This window comes from Castor canadensis, chromosome 7, assembly GCF_047511655.1.
Source record: "Castor canadensis chromosome 7, mCasCan1.hap1v2, whole genome shotgun sequence".
NCBI classification, from domain to species: domain Eukaryota; kingdom Metazoa; phylum Chordata; class Mammalia; order Rodentia; family Castoridae; genus Castor; species Castor canadensis.
Window position 1 is genome coordinate 81,692,595 of NC_133392.1, and position 22,830 is coordinate 81,715,424.

Genomic DNA, 22,830 nt, shown 5'->3' on the forward strand with positions numbered 1-22,830 from the left:
CAACAAAAACTTGGTTCATTGAAAAAAGAACAAAATGATAATCAGCTGAAATAACCAGGAGGAGAGGGAAGACTCAAGTTTATAAGATTAGAGATAAAGAGATATCAAAATAAACACAAGTGAAATACAGGGGATAATTATGTAATGCTTTAAATACTTATATTGTACTAAGATTAAAAGTCAAGAAGAGTGGATAAATTTTAGGATGCATTTAATCTGCCACAATGGAACCTGGAGGATATAAATACATTAAGTGGATTGATAAAAAGCAGTAAGTTTGAAGCTGTAATAAAAAGTCTCCAAAAAAAGAACCCAGGCTGGGATAAATTCCCTGCTGAATTCTATCAGATATTTAAAGAAAAACTAACACAATGATCTTCAAACTACTCCATAACATAGAAATGGAATGAAAGCTACCAAAAATAGTAAAGATATCATATACCATTATCAAGGTGTTACATTCTAAGGATTCAAGGATCGTTCAGGGCAAATCAATTAATGTAACACACCACTAAAACAGAAACAAGAAGAAAATTACTTGGTTATTCAAATAGATGCCAAAAAGTCTTTGACAAAATTCAAAATACTTTCATGATAAGAGCTCTTGGAGAATTCAGAATAGAAAGAATATATATCAATAAATAAAGTCTATATTTGACAAACATAATCAAAATCATATTAATGGGAAAATGGAAATCATTTCCTCTGAAGACAGGAACATGATAAAGTTGTTCTTCTCCCCACAATTATTCAATATTATGTCTGAATTCCTGGCCAGATCAATAAAGAAATAAAAAGAAAGGATTGAAATTGGCAAGGGATTCAAATAGGAAGAATAATTCAAAATGTCTCTAGTTAAAGGTGTTATGATGCTATGCTAAAAAGATCCTGAAAATTCCTAGATCAGATAAATATTTTCACCAATTTATCAGGATATAATATAAGCATACAAAATTTAGTAGCATTTCATATATTAACAAAAAAATAAAACTTGAAATAAACTCACCAAGGAGGTGTTGGACCTCTCCAACTTAAACTGTAATGCCTTAGAGAAAGAAATTGAAGAAGGCATCAAAAGATGGAAAGACCTCTCATTTACATGGATTGGCAGAATTTTAAAATTGTGAAAATGGCTATTCTACCAAGAGCAAGCTACATATTCAATGCAATCCCCATCAAAATCCCAGTGTCATTCTTCAGAGATACAGATAAATCAATCCTAAAATTCACATGGCAACATAGAAGACACCAAATATAAAAATAATCCTGAGGGAAAAGAATAATACTGGAGACATCACCATACCAGAATTAAAATTGTATTAGAGTCCTATTAAAAAACTTTATGGTACTAACATAAGAAGAGACTTGAAGAAAATTTGAACAGAAGACTCATCATTAACTATAAGCTACAGCCATATTATTTCTGACAAAGATGCTAAACACATGCATTGGAGAAAAGACACCTAAACAACAAATGGTGCTGGGAAAGCTGTCCAGCTGCATGTAGAAGACTGAAACTAGACCTTTATCTCTCATGCTTTACAAAAATCAACTGAAAATAGATCAAAGATCTTACATCAATCAAACATCAATGTAAGATCTGAAACTTTGATACTGATATAGGATATGTAGTGAAATCACTTAATGATATTGGCACATGAAAATAATTATTAAATACAAATTCATTGCCCTGGATATAACGGTAATATTTTATATTTGGGCTGTATTAAAGGAACAATATTCAGAATGAAGACAGAACCCCTAGAGTAGTAGGAGATTATTTTGCATTTATTGATTACATGAAGGAATAATGTATAGAATACATAAAGAACACAAAAATTTTAATACCAATGGCACAGCTAAATGTAACTGGGAAATGAATTGGACAGTTCTCAGAAGAACAAATGGCCAATACTTACAGGAAGAAAATTTAACAACCTTAACAAAAATTAAATGCAAATCAAAACTGTACTGAGTTTCTACCTGATACCAGTCAGAATAGCAGTCATCAAAAATAAACAACAAAAACATTCCTGTGAGGATTGGGTCAAAAGGAAGCCCATGCACTGTTGGTGGCAGTGTTAATTACTGCATTCATTGAGTAAATCAATATGAAGGTTCATCACAATTAGAGCTACCTGATGACCCTAAAATACCACTGTTGATCAAATATCTGAAGGACTGTAAACCAACATACAAGAGGGACAGAACAGCACACCCATATTTATAGCAACACTCTTCACAAGAGCCTAGGTCTGGAAATCAGCCTGTCATCCAACAATCAATGAATAGGTAAAGAAATATGATTTATATCTGCAACAGAGCACAATTCAGCCAAAAGAGAATTAAATTATGTTCTTTGCAGGGAAATGGGTTGAACTGGAGATTATCATATTGAGGGAAATAAACCAAACATACTATCACATGGTTTTACTCATACACAGATTCTAAATCTAAAATAAGAACAATCATAACGATAATAACAGCAATAATAATTGGATATTAGTGTAAAAAATGAAACTGTCTAAGGGTTTTTTAATTTTATTTTATTATTCATATGTGCATACAAGGCTTGGGTCATTTCTCCCCCTGTCTAAGGGTTGAATCAGGGAAAGATGCTATAAAAGGAATGAGTACTTGGGGGATTATAATAGAGGGCATGATCTTTTTCAGAATACACTGTTGCATCTATGAATTTATCAAGATGATATCCCTTTGTACCAATAATGTATGCTACTGAAAAATTGCAAAAAACAGAAATGAGGAATGGGGTTGGGGCCTGAGAAAAAGCCTTGTGGGGATTCACTTGGGTCCTCCACTTGGGATGCTGGAGGAATCTGGAAGAAAATACAGGTGTGGTGACTCCAGGAGCTCTCTGCTCCTGTCTAGTCCACACCTGTCCTCCAGAATTAGAAAAAATAGAAATACAGACTTAACAGACTGTTGTCTGGGAGTTGTAGGCAATGATTTTCAAGATAGTATTTTTTGGTTGTAACAGAGGAATATAATTCACTCAGTGGTCATGTGGTCTCTTAGTAGTATTGGGTTTCTCTTCTAAGAACAAATATCTTATGAGCACTCATGGCTGAACCTGGAAGTGTAAGGAAGGACACAGCTGGTCAAATGTTTGAAAGTCTGAGAATACAGGAATCTACCGAGACCACTGGAAATCAGAAAATGCAGCAGTTGAGGAGCTGCCTGTCTTTCAGGTTATGGAATGTTCTAGAAGGGCTTCCCCACTCTGGATGGATGCATGAGATTCACCACTGATGTCACTCCAGGAAGAGGAACTCTCATTCCTTAAACACAAGACAAGTCAGTGATGGAGCAGCTCCCAGTGTAGGTGCAGAGAAGGATGGAGAAGGAGGTACCCTTGGCTTTCCATGATGTGCTGGAATGTCATGTCCAGAGTCGCCTCTGTGTGTGTGTGTGTGTCTGTGTGTGTTTGTGTGTGTATGTGTGTGTGTGTGTGTGTGTGTGTGCATGTCTGTGTGTGTGAACATCATCTCAGGTCTGCATTCAGCAAACTGTGCAGGGAGTGAAATGTGTGGACATATTTCTTTCTACTTTTCTCACACTTAATTCATGGAAAACCATAACTAGTGTGTGACATTTCAAAGTATAGAAAATAATTTACAATTTGAAAGAAGATTCTATACCAAAAAAGGAAAAAGGAGTAATTACAATAAACTTATTCAATAAAATGAGAAATCTTTTTAGGAAATAAACAATGGATATTGTGAAACTGCTGTGTTTTTTCATAGTTATATATTCTATGAAATTACACTGATATCAACATTGAAATCCATGTGGGGGGTCCTGAGAGACAGAGACTGAGAGAAAGAGACTCAGAGAGGTAATGTCACATTCTATTTAACTGAGTCCTCATTTATGAATTCCATAGTGGAAATTCATGTACCAGGCTTTCACAACCACCTTGGAAGAAGAGAACACATCAATGCACCTGGCTGCTACCCTGAGGAAAGCCCAACTTCCCCTCTGTCCTTCCTTCCCTGAGCACCATGATCTACATGGTGCTGGGGTCAGCCTCACGACCAGATCTCCAGGAGTAGCCCAGCAAGAGAGATCTACAGATGTTGTAGAAAGAATATGAAGGAATTGATTATCAAGTCACCAACAAGAATTGCAGTTCTCTGAGGCTATCTCTGCTCCCAGTGCCAAAACTGACAAATTCATACATAGATGATCATAGGGCTCATGGCATTGATGACTGTACATTTCAGACACTGAATTCATAAAAGTATTCAGTCTGCAATCAGGTGTATATCTAATGAAATTCCCATTCAGAGATATAGAAAAATAAATATAACATTACTTAGCAAAATATCTTTTTTGTTTAGAACTTGGTACTTCATATGTTAGATACATTAGAAGAGCTTCAGGGTCTTTGAGGATAACTGATGTTAAATTAAGATATGAAAGACCAGAGCCTCTTTCTCTGCACCAGCTCCTCCTCCTTCCCTGTGTATCAGTGTATTTCCAGAGCTCCTGCTAGTCATGGTAACCCTTTGCTGCTTTCTAGAGCATATTCAGTTCTGGAGCACCTTCTCCTGGTCTTAGCCACCAGCACAGGGAAGTTTTATGTGTGGGCTCACACTGAAGTGCCCTTACTATGTGTCTTGAACTGTAATACATGGCTATGTCCTTGGGTTGGAAGCTACTCATTTACAGATACACCATGTTCTTTTTGTTGCCAATAGATATGGTGAACCTGCCCTTCACTGATTCTGCATAGTTTAACATATTAACAGTACTATTAATGCATGAGACCCATTCAAGCAATTTTCATGGAGCCTGGCATGCCAAGTGCATCCAGTAGACACTATCCACAGGCTGCATAGCATAGTGTCAGGGTACCCTCCAAGCTTCACCCAGCCACCCTCAGACACCATCAGCTGCACCTCACAAGGAGCACCTGCAAACACAGAGAATCTTGATCAGGAAAATGTCACACATACCCACTGTTCCTCTAAGTTCCACTCCCACACTCAGTATCTCATGTTCTCCATAATTCACCTTTTAAAATAGCAACAAGGAAAATCCAGTTTAGTTCCAACTCCATGATGAGTGGTCTCAGTGCTGATCACTAACTGGGATCAGCTGGGAATCCAGGGCTGGGCTCCTCTCTCAGAGCTGTAGGGGCAGTACTGGCCTGGTTTTTTGAACAGAGGGAGACTCTATCTGCACATCTTCCTGCTAAATAGCAAATTCTCTGTGAAAGTCTCAGAGAGGGTAGCATCCAGATCAAATGTGCAATCCCTGTATCACTTTTTTCACAAAGATTGTATTGAATTAATATCTCATTAAAAACTTTGCCTTGATAATGCTTTACAAAACCTCATCTTATTTCTTTTGGCACAACAAAGTCAATGGACTCAGACATTTTATGTATTACTGTGTATCTCTTCATCACTTGGTTTTTTTGTGACTTGGATTTGAACTCCGACTATCATGCTTGTAGCCAGACACTGCACCTCTTGAACCACCCCCACTTCCCACTTTTTTTAGTTAATTTTGTGATAGATCCTTGTTTTATGCCTGGGCTATCCTGGACTGAGAATGTCCTAGCTATGTTTCCCTATAGCTAGGACATCAGGTAGCCTTGCTGACTTGCTTGGTGATTGAACCCATATCCTCTGAAATATACCTGCCACTGTAGGCACTAGGACTAATCCTTTCTTAATTGTGACAAGGTGAAATGATGGAAATTGACAAAGGTACTCCAGAGTGGAAAAAGCTGGTAACATGTGTGCATTAGTAACACTATATACAACATTAATCAGGTCAATCCAAGGAAAAGATTCAGAATTCACTGATTGGTACATAGTCAATGGGAAGAGAGGGCATGGAGATCCATCTAAAATGGAGGGGAATCAAATGGGGAATTATGTGTTTATAAGCCTGACTTACCATTGACACTATGGAGTAAACACCATTGAAACAAAGGCTTTACCAACAAATATTATGGAGGAACTGAGCCTGGCCTCAAGGAAAGAACATTTCTAAAGCTTTTAGACAGGAGAGGTCTCCAGAAACTCTATACATGGTGATGACAGGGAGGAGATGGGAGTGAGAAAGCACTGCTTCAGAAAGAGAAATCATACATCACACTGCAACTGCTCCTGGGACTGAATCTGTTCTCAGTACATCCTGGGCATCCCCTGTTGTTCCTGAGTGCTGTCCTCATGTTATATCTGCTCACCATCACTTTGTCTCTTGCACAGTAACACCTGTGACTGATGATTGTTTATAAATCCTGGCTTTTGACTGTATCTCTGAGGATGCTGGTTTAGATTTAAAAGCTGGGTTACAACGTGTGCTTGCATCACTTCATATGGCAACAACCTATGCCGGGATATTTCCTGGAGGATCCAGGACCCAGGGAGTAACCAAAGCTGGTTAAAAGAATCCATAGTCAGTGCAGGTGAGGGACAGGGTCTGGAAGGACTTCACCAGGCCAGGTTCTGCTTCCTCTTGCTGTACATGTACAGAACACCTGGGGACAATTTGTATAACCACTATTCAAACACACCAGAACCCCCAAGCCCAGGTCCCGACCCTGACACTCCTGAATTATTCATAGTATGGAGCTACTACCAGGCAGAGGAGCAGCCCCAGGATCTCCATGCACTGTGAAGGCTCCTGTGAGAAGAGATGCGACCCATGGCCCAGACCTGGGCTTTCAGCCTGAACCTGAGGGCTGCTTTGCCTGGGGAAGTTCCTTGAGTGTACAAGTGGGAAATTTTGGGCAAGGCCTCCCTCTCTTTCTCCCAGAGAGTGTTTCACCTTCCACTATTTGTGGCAACTGGGAAGACACAACTCAGGGTCTTTTTTGCCTCCTGTTCTGTTTTCTTCCTTACAGACAAAAAGGAATTTGAGTGGTGCAGAGTATAAAGCACTAAAAGGCACAGTTCCTCTGGGAATGTGCTAAGGTATCCACATTAATACAGACAGAGAAATCAGGATGTAACATCATTCATGCATTTTCTCATTTCTCTAAATTTCCATTGGGATTCAGGATGGTAGAGGGGTGGGCATGTGTACACTTTTTTGTTTTTGTTTGCTTTTATGACATACTGAAGTTTGAACTTAGTGCTTCACACTTGCAAGTCAGGCATTTTACCCTTTTTGTTCAGGTATTTTTGGAGAGAAGGACTTGCTTTATGCTCCACTGTCCTGGACCTTGATTCTCCATTTTAAACTTCTTATTGTTGCTGGGATGACAGGCACTGTCAACATGAACAGCCATTTTCTGTTGACTTTGGATCTTGCTCACATTGTTCCCTGACTGACTTGGAATCAGAATCCTTTTCATCTCAGCTGCACAGTAATCCAGATGTAAATGTTGCTCTTGTTGGTCATGTTGGATTTTAAACAGATGGCCAAATATTCTTCTCATATTGATAACAATTTTGGCCTTATCTGTGAATATTTTTGAACTGAGTTTTACCCTCACATCTAGCAGATCTTTTGTAAATGCTACAAAGTACAACAATAAAAAAATTTAAAAAGTGGCTTTGTAGTGAAACATAGATTATTGAATCATAATATCCCTAGATTAACTGGCAGAGCCTGACAGAAAAGCAGCTCTCAAACTCCCTCTGTATCTGCTCACAGGCTGAACCTGAACTCTATGCTACTGAACACTCCAGCTGGGCCTCTGTGCCCCCTGCAGGTCCTGATCACCCTTGCAGTGAGGTTTATGCCTGGGCTCTTACTGAGGCCCCCCTGCTGTATCTTTTACACAGTAACACATGGCTGTGTTCTCATCTCTCAGGCTGTTCATGTGCAGTCACAGTTGATATTTGGGATATTTTCAGGATATGGTGAATCTGCCCTTGACAGCGTCTGCATAGTTTGTACTCTCAACATCAGGGTTAATAGTTCCAACCTCTCCAACCCTCCCCTTGAAGCTGGCACAACCAGTGCATCCTGTGATCACTGAAGGTGAATCAGGCTGCAGAGGAGTCTCAGGATCCCAACAGGCTTCACAAACCATCCCCCAGTCTTCACCAGCTGCACCTCAAATGGGACACCTGCAAATACAGGGAGTTCTGGTCAGGAAAAGGCACATATACCCCTGGTCCTCTCACTCATGTCCACTCACACACTCAGTGTCTCATGTGCTGAATAAATCACCTTTAAAAGTAGCACAAGGAAAATCCAGTTCAAATCCAACTCCATGGTGAGAGGTCTGTGTTCAGTGCTGATCACTGAATGGGATCAGCTGGGAATCCAGGGCTGGGCTCCTGTCCCAGAGCTGCAGGATCAGGGTTTGTCTAGTTTTCATGATCAGAGGGATGTCCTATTTGCATATCCTCCTGCTACATAGTAAGCTCTAGTTAGAAGTCATAGAGAGGTTAGTGTCCAGAGTAGATGTGAATGTCCTGCAGAGTCTGTAGCACTTTAGAGATGCATCCACAGTCTCAAAAGCATGGGGTGGTGATGCACTGTGTCCAAGATATCACTTTGGTAAGATTGAGCCCAGAGTGATGTCCTGTGATTCTCATTCTGGGACCTAGTTCTCCTGTGATCCAGCCTTAGGACAGAGCTTCACCTGCCTACTTTGGCTGGCACAACCCACTTTTTAGAATGAGGACATAGCCTTTATTGCTTCATTCCAGGGCTTGTCTCAGGAATGTGTAAAGGACCTATGGTGCAGTTGCATCACTAAAGTCTTTGCTGTGTCCACTTTCTACTTGTGCATCTGTCTTTATTTGCAATAGTTTTAATGATGAATTGACACAATAAATTTACCTATTTTACCATTTACACAGCATACACCTCACCACCATGAAAAAATTGCGGAACCTGGAACCATGAGAACCTGATTCTCTCAGTCATCAAAACTATATGATGGTGGAGAAAGGAATAAAATTCCTCTTACAAGGTATTGTGGACTAAAGTTCTCTTGAGAGTAAGGAAAATAGTCTTTAAGTAGCCATTAATAGGAGACACAAACAGTATCATAGATGCCACAGCATCCTCACAGCAGATTTTAGTTTTGATTTACTGATTATATTTCTTCCTAGAACAATGTATTGTAAAACACTGAAGTTCAAGCCTTCTCTAGATAATTGTCAAAATCTTCGTTCATAAACTTCTTTTCTACTGGTCTCTCATTCCTGGGAATGAAGTCAAGAGCAATTAAGAGTGTCTCCAAGGAATGACTTGAGGGAGAGACTTGTATCTAAAAAGAAAGGCAGGTACTATTGGTCAGTGGAAGAATGAGGCCAAATGAATTTTGGAGATGGGCAAAGTTGTCTCTCCCATCACAGGCTTAAGGTGCTAGGATCCTCTAGGCAAAAAACCTTGAGTGAGAAGCCCAGAAGGCCCCTGGATCCTTAGCCTTCATTGTCCAGCTCTAATGCCAGTCTCTGCTTTCTGTTTATGGATCAGCACTTGTCTGCTCTCAAGATAATATGAAAGCCAGTGCATGTGAAGCTTGACCCACTGCTCTGTAAGAGGGAAGTGGTCAACATTTGCAGAATCCACATGGTTCTAATTCTGCAAGGACAACAAGTGGAAGAACTATAGAGGTATGTTCCTTCACCAAGACTACAATGGATACCATGAATAGCCCTGGTGTTTAGACAGAGGTTTGTCATAATGAGGAGCCAACACTAAGACTCAGCATCTTGTGGAGCCATGGGAACAAGAACTTTCCCAAGTCTGGAGAAAAATGCAAGTCTGTCAGTGTGCATAGCCTGCCTGGAAGAGCAGCAGGTGTGGGACTCCAACGTGTTTGAGCTCAGCATGGGCTGGCTCCAGAAAAGCCAAAGAGCTGGGATGCCTGAGCCCTTGGGCCACATCCCTGCCCAGTGTACTTGAGAGCTGGAGTCAGTGGGTATCATATTCAATTCTATGTTTTCATGTTGCTCATACAGTCTAATCTTGCACTTTCTTGAACCAGCTACCCCAATTTCTCTCTCTCATTTCCCATGTTAGGAGAGGGAATTCATACCTGATGTAACTGCCAACTTTGTAAGTAGTTATTTTACATAATTTTCTGTGTCAATGGCTTGAGGAAACTTGCCTCAAGATGAATTGTAACTTGAATTTAGCCCATATATGACTTAGAAATCCATAGTTTGGATTTTTTTAATTCTAGTTTTTCTTTATTCAGATATATTCATTATACAGGGGGGATTCATAGTGACTATTCTGATTAGCCTTATATTTTACATAATTTACATTGCCCCAATCATTTCTCCTTCATCCCAACCCCTGCCCCAATTCCCCAATTGAAACAATTGCAAGAGGTTTTTTTAGTTCTCCTTCATATTGTTATATGAAGTCTATCAACCATATATCATCAAGTTAATCTCCTTCATTCATCCACCACCCTACCAATAGCACCTACCCCCCCACGCCAGGTACACATACTATGCTTAATTTGCAGTCCTCGTTTTCATACTTAATATTTGAGTTGAAGTTCAAAAGAATGTATATATGTATGCACACTGTAGGTGTGCTTTAATTTGGCCTGTTCAATACCTTTGAATACTCTCCTTTACACATTTACCCCCACCCTCATTTTTCAGCAGCTTTCATTACATATCCTTATTCCTCTACCTTCACATCTTATGCTTTATAATATTACTGATGTTCTATTATTTTCTTTTTCTATCTCTCTTTCCCCAAATTCCACTGTTACAAAAATGTGCTACAACTGAGTTTGTATATGATCATGTTTATTTTGTATACATATTGATCTTTGGATCTATCTTCTGTGTATGAGAGAAAACATGCATCTTTTGTGTTTCTTATCTTGGCTAAATTCACATAGCATGATGAGTTCCAACTGCATCTATTTACTTTCATATCCCATGTCAGCATTCCTTGTGGCGGAGTAATACTCCAGTGTTTATATATACAAAATGTTGCATGATCCATTCATCAGTTGTAGGTCATCAGGTTTGTTTCCAGAGCTTGGCTATTGCAAATAGTGCTGCAATGAACACGAGTGTACAGATATCTTTGCTATATCCTGTTTTATGCTTTTTTGGTAATGTGCCCAGGAGCTGTATCACAGCATTTTATGACAGTTCTATCTCTAGTTTTTTGAGGAATCTGCATACTGTTTTCTGTAGTGGTTGTGCTAGTTTGCATTCCCACTGCAGTGTAAAAGCATTCCTGTTTCTCCACATCCTTGCCAGCATTTGTTTTTGATAGTTCATGGCCATTCTAACTTGGGTGAGAGGAAATGTAAGTGTTGGTTTGACTTTCATCTCTTCTATAACCAAGGAACTTGAACACTTCTTCATGTATTTGCTTGTCATTTGTACCTCTTCCTTTGAGAATTCCTTGTGTAATTCATGTGCCCATTTCTTCATTTGGGTGTTGGTTCTTTGGGGGCTGAGTTTTTTGAGTTCCCTGTAGATTCTGGATATTAATCCCTTGTTGTATGAGTATCTGGCAAAGATTTTTCTTGTATTCTGTAGGCTGTCACTTGGGTCTGGTGACTGTTTTCCTTGATGTGCAGAAATTTGTCAGTTTGATGCAGTCCCATTTGTTCATTTTTTCTCTTACATGCTGAGCCTATTGAGTTCTTTTGAGGAAGTTGTTCCCTACACCTATCTGTTCCAGTGTATGTTCTGCTGCTTCTTGGAGTTGTTTCAAAATTTCAGGCCTTAGATCTGCTTTAAGTTCATTTTGGTACAGGGTGAAAGACAGGGATATAGTCTCACTCTTCTGCGTGTGGATATCAGTTTTCCCAGCAGCATTTGTTGAAGAGCTGTCTTATCTCCATCATGTGTTTTGTGTTCCTTTGCTATAGATGGGTGGGTTTATGTCTGCATGGTCAATTGTGATCCATTTGTATTCCTATCAGTTTTTGTGCCCAATACCATGCCGATTTTATCGTTATGGGTCTGTAGTATGGTATGAAGTCAGGTACTGTGATGTCTCCATCACTGGACTTTTTTCTCAGTATTGCTTTGGCTATTTGAGGTCTTTTGTGTTTCCATATGGATTTCATGATTGAATTTTCTATGTCTCTGCAAAAAGTCATTAAAATTTTTATAGTGATTCCACTGAACATGTAGATTGCTTTTTGTAGTATGACCTTTTCCAAAATGTTGATTTTACCAATCCACAAGCGTAGAAGGTCTTTCCATCTTTTGATGTCCTGTTCATTTTCTTTCTTCAGAGGTTTATTGCTTTTATTAAATAGGTCTTTGATTTCTTTTATTAAATTTATTCTTAGGTACTGTATTTTTTGTGAATCTATGGTAAATGAGGTTTTTTTCTCTGATTTCTATATCGGTCTGTGGATTTTTAGTATATAGAAAAGCTGTTGTATGTTAATTTTGTATTCTGCTACTTTGCCGAAAGAGTTTATGACTTCTATTAGATTTTTTTGGTACAGTTTTTGGGGTCTCTTAGGAAGAGGATCACATCATCTGCAAATAGGGATAGTTTTTCTTCTTCCTTCCCTATTTGGATCCATTTTATTTCTTCCTCATGAGTTATTGAACTGGCTAGGGATTTCAAAACTATATTGAATAGGAGTGGAGAAAGCAGACTGCCCTGAGGTGTTCTTCACTTTAAGGAGAACGGTTTCACTTGCTCTCCATTTAGTATGATGTTGGCTCTAGTTTTGTCACATATAGCCTTTATTATGTTGAGGACCCTTCCTTCTACTCTTAGATTCTTCAGAGTTTTATCATGAAAGGATGTTAGATTTTTATTATTATTTTTGTTTTATTTTAGGGTTGGAGTTAGGGCTAGGACCATGGCTACAGATATGATTAGTGTTAGGATTAGGGATAAGACTAGGGCTAGGACTAGGATTAGTGTTAGGGTTAGGTTTAGGGCTAGGGCTATGTTTAGGGTTAAGGTTACAATTAGGATTACATTGAGGATTTGGGAAGGATTAGGGCAAAGGTTATGGTTAGGGTTTCTGTTTGAGTTAGGGTTAGGGCTAGGGCTATGGCTAGGGTTAGGTATGGGGTTGGGGTTAAGGTTATGTTTAGGACTAGGGTAGGGTTAATGTAAGGGTTGGGGTTAGGGATATGTTTAGGGTTGGGTAGGTTTAATGTAAGGGTTAGGGTTTGTGTTATGATTAGGTTATGACTTGGGCTAGGTCTAGGGCTGGGGGTATGTTTACAGTTAGAGTTAGGGTTAAGGTATTGGTTATATTTAGGAAATGGGAGGGTAATGATAAGGGTTAAAGTTAGGGTTTGGGTTAAGGTCATGGTTAGGATTGGGGTTGGTCTAGGGCTAGGGCTAAGTTTAGTTAGGTTAGGGTAGAGCTGAGGCTAGAGTTAGGAATAGGGCTAGGGCTAGAGGTATGGGTAGATTTATTGCTATGGTTAGGATTAGAGTTATGTTTAGGTTTAGATTAGATTAGTGTTATCTTTAGGGTTAAGGTAATGATTACAGATAGGATTTTGGTTATGGTTAGCTTAGGGTTAAGCTTAGGGTTAGGGATTGGCCTAGGGATATGGCTTGGGCTAAGACTAAGGCTTCCATTAGAGTTAGAGTGAGGGCTATATCTATAGCTAAAGCTAAGTCTAGGACTAGGGATGGGATAGGCTTTGCACTTTGGCTATGGCTATTGGTAGGATTAAGTTTAGAGTTATGTCTACAGTGAATGTAGGGTTAGGGTGTGGGTTAGAGTTAGGGTTTGGGTTAGGGTTAGGGCCAGGGCTTGGGCTCTGACTAGGTTTAGTGTTAGGGTGGGGTTAGGGGTTGGGTTTGAGTTAGTACTACTGCAGGAAAAGACAAATGGAACATGACCTCACTCACATTGCAAGTGAAAAAATATGAATCACATAGAATAAGGGAGTGGAGCAGTTCTCACTGCAGCTGGGAAAGGGGCAGAGAGAACAGGGAATGAGGGGATGATTGTGTAATAACAGAGCAAGCAGGAATGTGTTCTTGTTTTTTGAAGAATCATAGAGTAACTGTAGCATGTAGAAAGATATTGTGTAATTCAAAATAACATGAGCAGAATAATTTGTAGGCTTCCTAGCAAAGACATATGAAAATGTTTGAGTATATAGATGTGACACCTATCTGGATTTTACTACCACACATCATATATGTGCATCTAATTATTATGCTCTTTCTCATAGTTATTATATGTGAATTAAAACCTTGGAAACACAATGGCAGATCTACCTAAGTGTCTGATATAGGTGTCACCATTCCAAGAAATATAATAGGAATCATCATTCATACGAAGGCTCAACACAGTAAATACAATGCATTTTATGCAGGTAACAAAAATGTATCCATGCTTTATCTTAAGAAATTGTCACCATAAGAATGGTATCAAAATTAGAGATAAGGGAAAAATAGTTTTTGCCTGGTAGTGAGGGGGTAGGGGTAGAGAAGGAGGGGGCGAGAGGGGAAGGGTGGGGCACAGAGAAGCGTGGATAAATGGCCCAAACATTGTATGCACATATGAATAAAAGAAAAAATACAAAAAAAGAATGGGACCAAGACAGAAAGTGGAAAATTTGAGGGAATGAGCCAATTCCGGTTATAACACATACATACATGGCAATGTCACAATGAAAATCCCTGTACAGCTTATCTTATTAAAAACAATTTTAAAAAACTGGAGAATAGGCAGGTAAGCTAGGTCCTGTTTGGGGGATTGAAACAGTCAGAGGGGAAGATTTAGGGAAGGTGTGTTGGAGGGTTAATATGGTAGAAATATTATGTACTCATGTATGAAAATGGAGATATAAGATCTGTTGAAACTATTCCAGGAATGGGGGTAAGAGGATAAAGGAGGATGATGGAGGGGGTGAATTAAACTATGATATATTAACTTGGGTAAATGTCACAATTTACCCCAGAACAACAATAATAAAAGAAATAAAAAAGAAGAACCAGGAAAAACCAAATTTATATAATTACATGTAGAAGTCTAAACTGAAGTATTGGGGAAGAATCTCAGTTTTACAGAAGTGACACTGTTGTGTTCACTAAAAACAATAAATTCTACAATGTGTCAGTATTAATAAGGTATTTGAAAGCTTATCAGACTAACACAACAAAGGAGAGAATTTCATTTATTATAATGAGAAAAAAGATAAATTGGAATGAAAGTCAACATAATTTGCATAAGTTTCTAATATTTAAAATATGTAGAGGCAATGAAAATTTGCTTCTTTCTTTTTTTTGGCAAAGGTGCCACATTCTCTCCATGCTCAAGTTCCCACTCTCCCCATGCCAAGAAACAACTGCACAAGGACTGGGCGCCTTTACCCTAATGTCCTCCCCTATATGTGTGTGAAAGAGAGAGACAGACAGAGAGAATGTGTTTTTATGTGATGTTGTATAAACATATGTAGAAGAATGTGTAAGAATGTGTGACAGTGTTTGTGTGAGTGTGTATAAGGTGTGCATGAGAAGGTGTGTGTATAAATGTGTGTATGAGTGTGAGTAGGTGGTATCTGCAAAATGGCGTGTTTGAATATGTGTGTGAGTGAATGTATATGAGTGTGTTTCTGTGTGAGAGCATTGTGTGTGTGTGAATGTGTATGTGAGAGAGAGAAAGAGAGAATGTGCTTGTGTGTGAGGTTGTATGAATATATGTAGGAGGGAGTATGAGTGAGAATGTGTGAGACTATGCATGTGTGAGTGAATGTGTGTGAGTGTGACTAGTGCCTAGCTGTGTATGTGTAAGATGTGTATATCTGAATGGTTGTGTGTCTAATGGTGCATAAATATGAGTTTATGTGTGTAAGACTATGTGTTTGTGAGTATGTGTATGAAGGTGTGTGTTTGAGTGTTTGTGTAACACAGTTCACATAGATCACAATTCTGAAATATACACATCTATGGTTTTTCATCAATTTTAGGTTTTATTTCAGAGTTTCTTAGCCTAGCCCTATTCATGTCTGGGATCATGCAATTCCTTGTTGCTGTCCTCTGTGGAATGTTTGACAGCATCAATGTTCTCCAAAAAACTAGATGAAAATACTGATATGTATTCATAATCATGATAAAGAAACTGCTCCTTCTCTTGGGGTAAAGTCTGTTCTCTGTCTGTGCCTATTGCTCCCTGCATGTCATGAACATACCCTGCTGGTCCTGAGTGCCCCTTAAAGCAGGTTTGTGTCTGGGCTCACAAAGAAGGCCCCTCATTGTGTTCAGCACAGTAATACATGGCTGTGTCCTCTGTGGTCACAGAGCTCAGATGCAGGGAGAACTGGTTCTTTGATGTGTCTCTGGAGATGGAGATGCGGCTCTTGAGGGATAGGCTCTAGTAAGTGTAACCGTCATATTCTATTTGCCCCAACAATTCCAGGCACTTCCTTGGGGGCTAGAGGAACCAAGTCCAGTAGTAACCACTGTTAATGGAGTAATCTGAGACAGCACAGGTGAGGGAAGGGTCTTGGAAGGGTTTATCAGGCTAGGTTCTGGCTCCTGCAGCTGCACCTGGGAGAGAACATTTGGGGACAGAATAAAACAGTAAGTCATGAGCTCAAACATAACATCGCTATGTCATCCTTCACAATAACTGAGACACTCACATCTGGGAGCTGCCAGCTGGAAAACAAAAGACCCGTGTTTGTTCCATGTTCTAATGGATAATGTCTGTGACTCCAAGAGAATATATCCTTGTTTAGCAGAGCCTGAATTTAAGTAAATGTGCAGTTTCATTTGATGATGTAATTGGGTATTTGCATGTCGGATGCATCCTGCATGTGAGTACATAAGAGGGATAGCCAAATCCCTGTCATCTGGCTCCCATGGGAGGAGGCTGCTGGCTGATCTCTCAGGGAGGCTACCCCTTTCCTGTCAGCTTCATCATCCCCAGGGCCTTGATTTGCCAGGAAATAAATGTGCTGAAGATGCTGATCCTGGATAGATGTGTGCACTCATCACACCTATATTCAGTCACACAGAGACACTCACACACACCTCCATGCAGACACTTCTGAATTCATAGATTTGTAGAACTTATTCAATTTGAAAACAGTTTCATCTGTAAACCTCTTGTCTGTCTTTCTAACAAACTCTGAAATGTCAAAGAAATAATAATTCTTTTCCTATTGTGTTAGTCATAAAATAACCTATATAACATTGTACCACATCCCCCATCTTAATATAAAATCCTATGAAACAAAGCCCATAACATGTGACTCTCCCTTAAGAAGCCCTCATTCCCTTGCAAGGGTTTACTGTCCTTTGTGATGAAACTGCCCTGTACTTTCTCATTTTGTGTAATCTCTGATTTCTTTGCCAGTGACAGGAACCTGGGAACTTTCTGTGAAAGTCTCTCTGCTCCCTCTCTCTCTCTGTGATTTTCTAGCCTTCAGCACTGGCAAGAAGTGTCAGACCCCCAAATGCACAGGAACCACAGAGAAAACAGACAGATGAGCTTGCATCATGTTACCGCCTTTCTTCACCATACAGGGAGGGATTACAATGTGAAGACCACCCACAGATTGTGAGGAAATTATTGAAAAACATTCTCTCCATTAGGACTTTCTGGCCAAATATATCAAGAACTCCCAACAATTTAACAGCAAGGAAACAAAATTAAATAAATTAAAAATCTATTTAACAGAGTTAAATGGATATTTCACATTCACATGAGTAATTCACATATGAACAATCTTCAAATTCTCTAACCATGAGGGAATTGCAAATTAAAATGACAGTGATATTTCAAGATACATTACATCCATGTTTGTGAATTAGAATGAAACTCACTGAGGCTGGGTAGGGTGTACAGGGTAAAAAAGAGTAATAGAGGGGTTAATCTCATTAAAATACAAGATATTCACAGATGAAATGAGCACATGTCCAAGGGATAGAAAGCAATCTTGTCAAAGTCATGTCTGCAAACACATATACAATAACAGCACAGTTATTTATAGGAGCCAAGTATGGAAGTTAACATAAGTGTTCTTGAAACAAGGAATGGATAATGATAATGTGGTGCTTTTGCAAAACAGGATATTTTCAGTCTAAAATGAAGGAAATACTGTCACCTTTGACAATGTGGATGAACCAGATGGTATAATCTTACATGGAATAATCTGAACACAGAAAGACAAGACTGCATGGTCTTACTTACATATGAATATAAAAAGGTGGAATATAAAAATGTGAATATAAAAAGGTAGAAAAAGAGTGTGAAATGGTGATTTGCAGAGGCAGTGGTGGGTTAGGAAAGGGAGATACTAGGATCAAGATGCGGTGTTTCATTTTGACAGAGACACACATTTCAAAAACCTATTGCATAGTGCTGATACAGTTTAGAAATGATATAGTGTATATTTGAAATTAGGTAACACAAAATATATTTGGTATTCTATTCATAAACTTGATAATGTAGTTAATGTGAAGAACATGTTAATTAGCCTAAAATATCATTAAACAATGTATGACAATATGAACACATTTTTATCTTACCTCATAAATATATATATATTGTTCAGCAAGTAAGCATTTCATTAACTTAGACAAAGCTGTGATGAGAAAATTCAGTGCTAACCTTGATTTCCCCTATTTGTGATTGTAATTCAAGATGAGGCATAAATGCAGTTGCCTGCTTTGGAGGCCAGAAATCATGTGTGTGCATGAAATTTAAGCACAATAGTGTGTGAATCACCTACACAGAGTGACCATGGAAGGATGGACACATGAGATGGACCTTAGGAAATATGTGGGCATAGTATATTGATGGCCTAATTTACATTGGACCTCCTATTGTATCTGGAGATGACAGAAAAGGGGGAGGAAGGGAGCAGAGCACTGGTCCATGGTCCTCGTGGTCTGAGGACAGATTTCATTTGAATTCACTTGTTCAAAGATAAGTCATATGATGGAGGAAAGTTCTTTGGTATACATAAGACAGAGAGAGTAGGAAGCATGCAGGGCTCCAGGAATCTCATTCTCATTTTCCCTCTATCAAGCTCAATTCTGAATGTGGAAGCTGAATGACCCATCTAATGACACAGTTCCCAGAGCTTCTTTCAGAGCCTCACCCAGAACATGGTCCAGCAGTGATGACAATGATTTATATTTCCAAGCTTGATCTCCTACCTCCCTCATGGGCAACCTTGGAGTTGTATTCCCTGCTTACCTGGAGTCCTCCTTATCCATCCAGGAGAAAATAATAGATATGGTGAAACCCTGACCATCAAACAACCACAGTGTGCAAGTGGACCAGGATGCTCAACAACCCAGGAAGTCCAGGCACCTGAGGGGCAGAAGTTTGTAGGTCTTATAATGCCCACCTGAGACAGATGTACTCCTGTCTGAAAAAATTGGACAGGTAGAATTACTATTTTTTGAGCTGCTCTGGTGTTGAGGGAACATCTTTCCTGATTACATTTAATACCTGTCACCCACAGAATTGGACTACACTTCCTGGCTGTCTTAGCAGAATTATTCATTTACATTTCTAGGAGATTGAAGTACAAATTGGTTTACATTGTCACCCAGGCATCTTTATGGAATTTTGAGGGACACATTTCTGTCTAAACTATTAATTGAGGAATGATGAGACCTCTTGTGTTATTTTTTACATCAAGGAGAAAAAGAAGGTCATCTGGGATTAGGTGAAGAAAATCTTCTAGTGACAGTTCCCAAGGAATCCTTAAATAGAAAAAAATTACATCCTCCTTTATTGGTAATGTGAGAGAACAGATGGCAAAACAGGGAAAGAAACATCTCTGGTGGTATATGAGATGTTGGAGAGGATAGAAAACCACTGAGTCTAACAGGGATTCCTTGACTGTTCCTGACAGCCCTCCTTCTGGACTGAAATCCAGAGCTGGGTGAGACTTGATTGCCTTCTGCAGGACATGCATCCTGTCCCCTGCAGTGAGATTTGTGTCAGGGCTCCCACGAAAGTTCTCTCATTGTATATCTCACACAGTAATGCATGGCTTTTACATCCATAGTCACAGAGCTCAACTTCAGGGAGAACTGGTTCTTATACATGTCTCTGGAGATGGAGATGAAGCTCTTGAGGGATGTGCTGTAGTCAGTGCTTCCAGAAGGACATATGTGCCCATCCACTCTAGCTCCTTTGCTAAGTGCTGCCAGGTCAGTCCAACAGTAATCATTTGTCATATAGACAACACAGGTGAGGACAGGGTCTCTGAATGCTTGACCAGGTTTGGTGCTGACTTCTGCAGCTGCAGTTGTGACAGGAGACCTGGACACAAAGACCATCATAATCAGTCACACACCAGAAAGCCCATGTCCAGGTCTGTCTCCAGAGAACCCTGAGACACTCACAGTATGAGGCTGCCACCATGGAGAGGAGAATCCTCAGGACTCCTCTGAGGAGAAGACCTGGGCTTCTCATTCAGGACTGGGCTTTCAACTTGATCCTTTTTATTTGTTTTCTCTTAGAATTCATTCAGGTGTTTACACAGGTCATTTTTAATTTCATTGGTCATTCTCATATATATTCTTTTGAATTTTCTCTAGGATTTAATACATTTTATCTTCATTTGAGATAATACTTAGGAGTTGTTACTTTTGGGGGGAGGTATGTTGACTTTTTTTCATATTTTGTGTCTCTCTGTTGAGATTTGCACATCTGAAAGCAATGTCTTGGTTGGGAGTTTTAGTCACATTTAGTCTTCCAGGTCAAGTGTTCTTCATGATCTGGCAGGATTTTGTAATGGAGAGTTGATGTCATGTTCCTCAACACTAGTATGGATCTGTAGCTCAGTAGCAAATATTCACCCACTTTCTCAGTGTCCTGGAGCATATGCCCAGCATCATAGAGATGCAAGAAAATTAGCTGTAGTTTTTAGTGTTCAGTTTGCTGTTGCATGTTTGGTTAGGTCAGTGTAGGTCAAGGTCAGTTGTCCATTTCTGTGCTGCTGACACTTTAAAAGCTTCTTTTCTTTTTGAACCCAGACCACTCTATGTGCAAGGAGGTGTGCAGCCTGTAGACCAGGCAGGCTCTCACTGATCTATGGGCCCCATAGATTCCAAGACTAGAAATGTTCACAGAAAGGTTTGGGTAGTTGAGGTCCAAAACAGCTTGAGTTCTGCAGATCTGCAACAAAACTGAATGACTCAGTGTTTTACCTGCTGGTCTAAGAGTTTCAGATTCAATACAGCAGTCCATTGCATTTGGGTGGGAGGAGGAATGGAAATATATGGTTCACAGAACTTGCACTTGGAGCTTTGTTCATCCTAGCTGTAAACACCCACAGTTGCAGGCAGCATCTAGAACCCAGTCTCAGTGCCTTCAAACTCCACTCAACAATTTTCCAATAATTGTGAGATAGAGGGCAGAGGATATCTTGTCCTGTTTTCAGAGCTCTTGGTGCACCTGACAGCAAACACCTGCAATTGTCAGACATCTCCTGGAAGCCAATCTCCCTGCAGGCCACAGTTGGGTGCTCTATTTCACAGTGATCCCTAGATGGTGGGAATTGTTACTTGCCAAGGCTGGTGTCATCACCAACTACCTCACCCTTCACTGCTGGAACTCCTTGCTATTTAAATATCTCACTTGGCAAATGTCAGAATTTTTCACTCTCCATAGCACCTCTCATGGCCATGTCACATGCAGACACTGAAACAAGGGGTTCCAGGAATCCCTGAGCAGGAATATGTTTTTCTAGTTCCCAAGTTCCTAGTGTAGCTCAGTGTAGAACATTTCAGCTGTCTGTCAGTTAAGAGATTTCAAGGACTAGCCTGTCATCAAGGAGAAGTCTTTGTCACGCTAAATTCCAACACTTGATTAATGTTGAGGGATATGAGAGCTGTTCCACCGCCAGATATGCTACAATGTCACCAAAGTCACTTGTGACTTGTGATCCTTGTGAAGGTGGCTTTGTTTCTCTCCCCTTCTTATGGGGTGAACTGTGCCTTTACCTTATGCTGATTTCCTAATTTGATTGTGGCATTTTTGTTTCCCATTTTTCCTGCTGTTCTGTCCACCTTTCAAGTTTCCTAATGTTCTTTCACGCTTTCTTCTTTGTTATCCTGAATCTTATCACAGTCAGAGAATTTCAAATCTGCTATCTTTCCCCGCATGTAGTGTAGCTGTTTTTGAAAACTGTATTGAAGTTTCCTTCAAAATTAAAAACAGATCAATCATATGATCCTGCAATGCCATTTGTAAGTAAAAATACAAAAAACGTGTGGTCTGTGCATGAAAGAAACACCTAAAATCACTTGCTTATTCAGGTATTATTCATAATCTACCAGGTACTACCAGTGGATAGATAGACCAAAACTGTGTAATGTGTAGACAATGAAACATTATTTAGTCAAAAAATAATGGCACTTTTGTAATGATTATATAATTAAAGGAATAGATCGTAGCTGAAATATGCCATGTTGACAAAGAGAAATACCACTTGATCTCACTGGTGCACAGAAGATAATATTGGATCTCATTGAAAGAGAGAGAGGGACAGTGGTCACTAGAGACTGGAAAACTTGGAGGCAGGGGTGAAGTGAGGTGAATGGTTACCAAATACAGTTAGGAGGAAACAGTTCCAGTGATCTATGGTACAGTGAGGAAACATAGTTTAAAACATTATTTTGCATACTTCAAAATAACAGGAGAGGAGTGTAAGCATTCCTCAAATCAAAAATAAATGATAGATGCTTAATTGATGGATGTTACTTTTCACATTTTATCTTTATACTTTCTGAGTATCAAATATTATACTCTATGTGTTGGATATTATGTGTTAATGTTTAAAATACCTAATGAAAATGTAGATACAAGATATGATGAGTATTTATGGGATTTGTGTTCAAAATCTACAGCAAAAATAAAATAAATAGTAATAGGGAATAGTATTTGTCTAGTAAAAGTGAGGGTTTGTGTTCCACATTTAGCACTAC

The 22,830-nt window shown here is 39.4% G+C and overlaps 1 gene segment (V, D, J or C); it reads right to left on the minus strand.

Moving 5' to 3' along the window:
• Positions 1-19,836: 19,836 nt before the first annotated feature.
• On the minus strand, positions 19,837-20,178 carry LOC141424874 (immunoglobulin heavy variable 4-34-like). The segment is given in 1 exon segment: positions 19,837-20,178. A coding segment is annotated over 1 exon segment (342 nt).
• Positions 20,179-22,830: the final 2,652 nt, after the last annotated feature.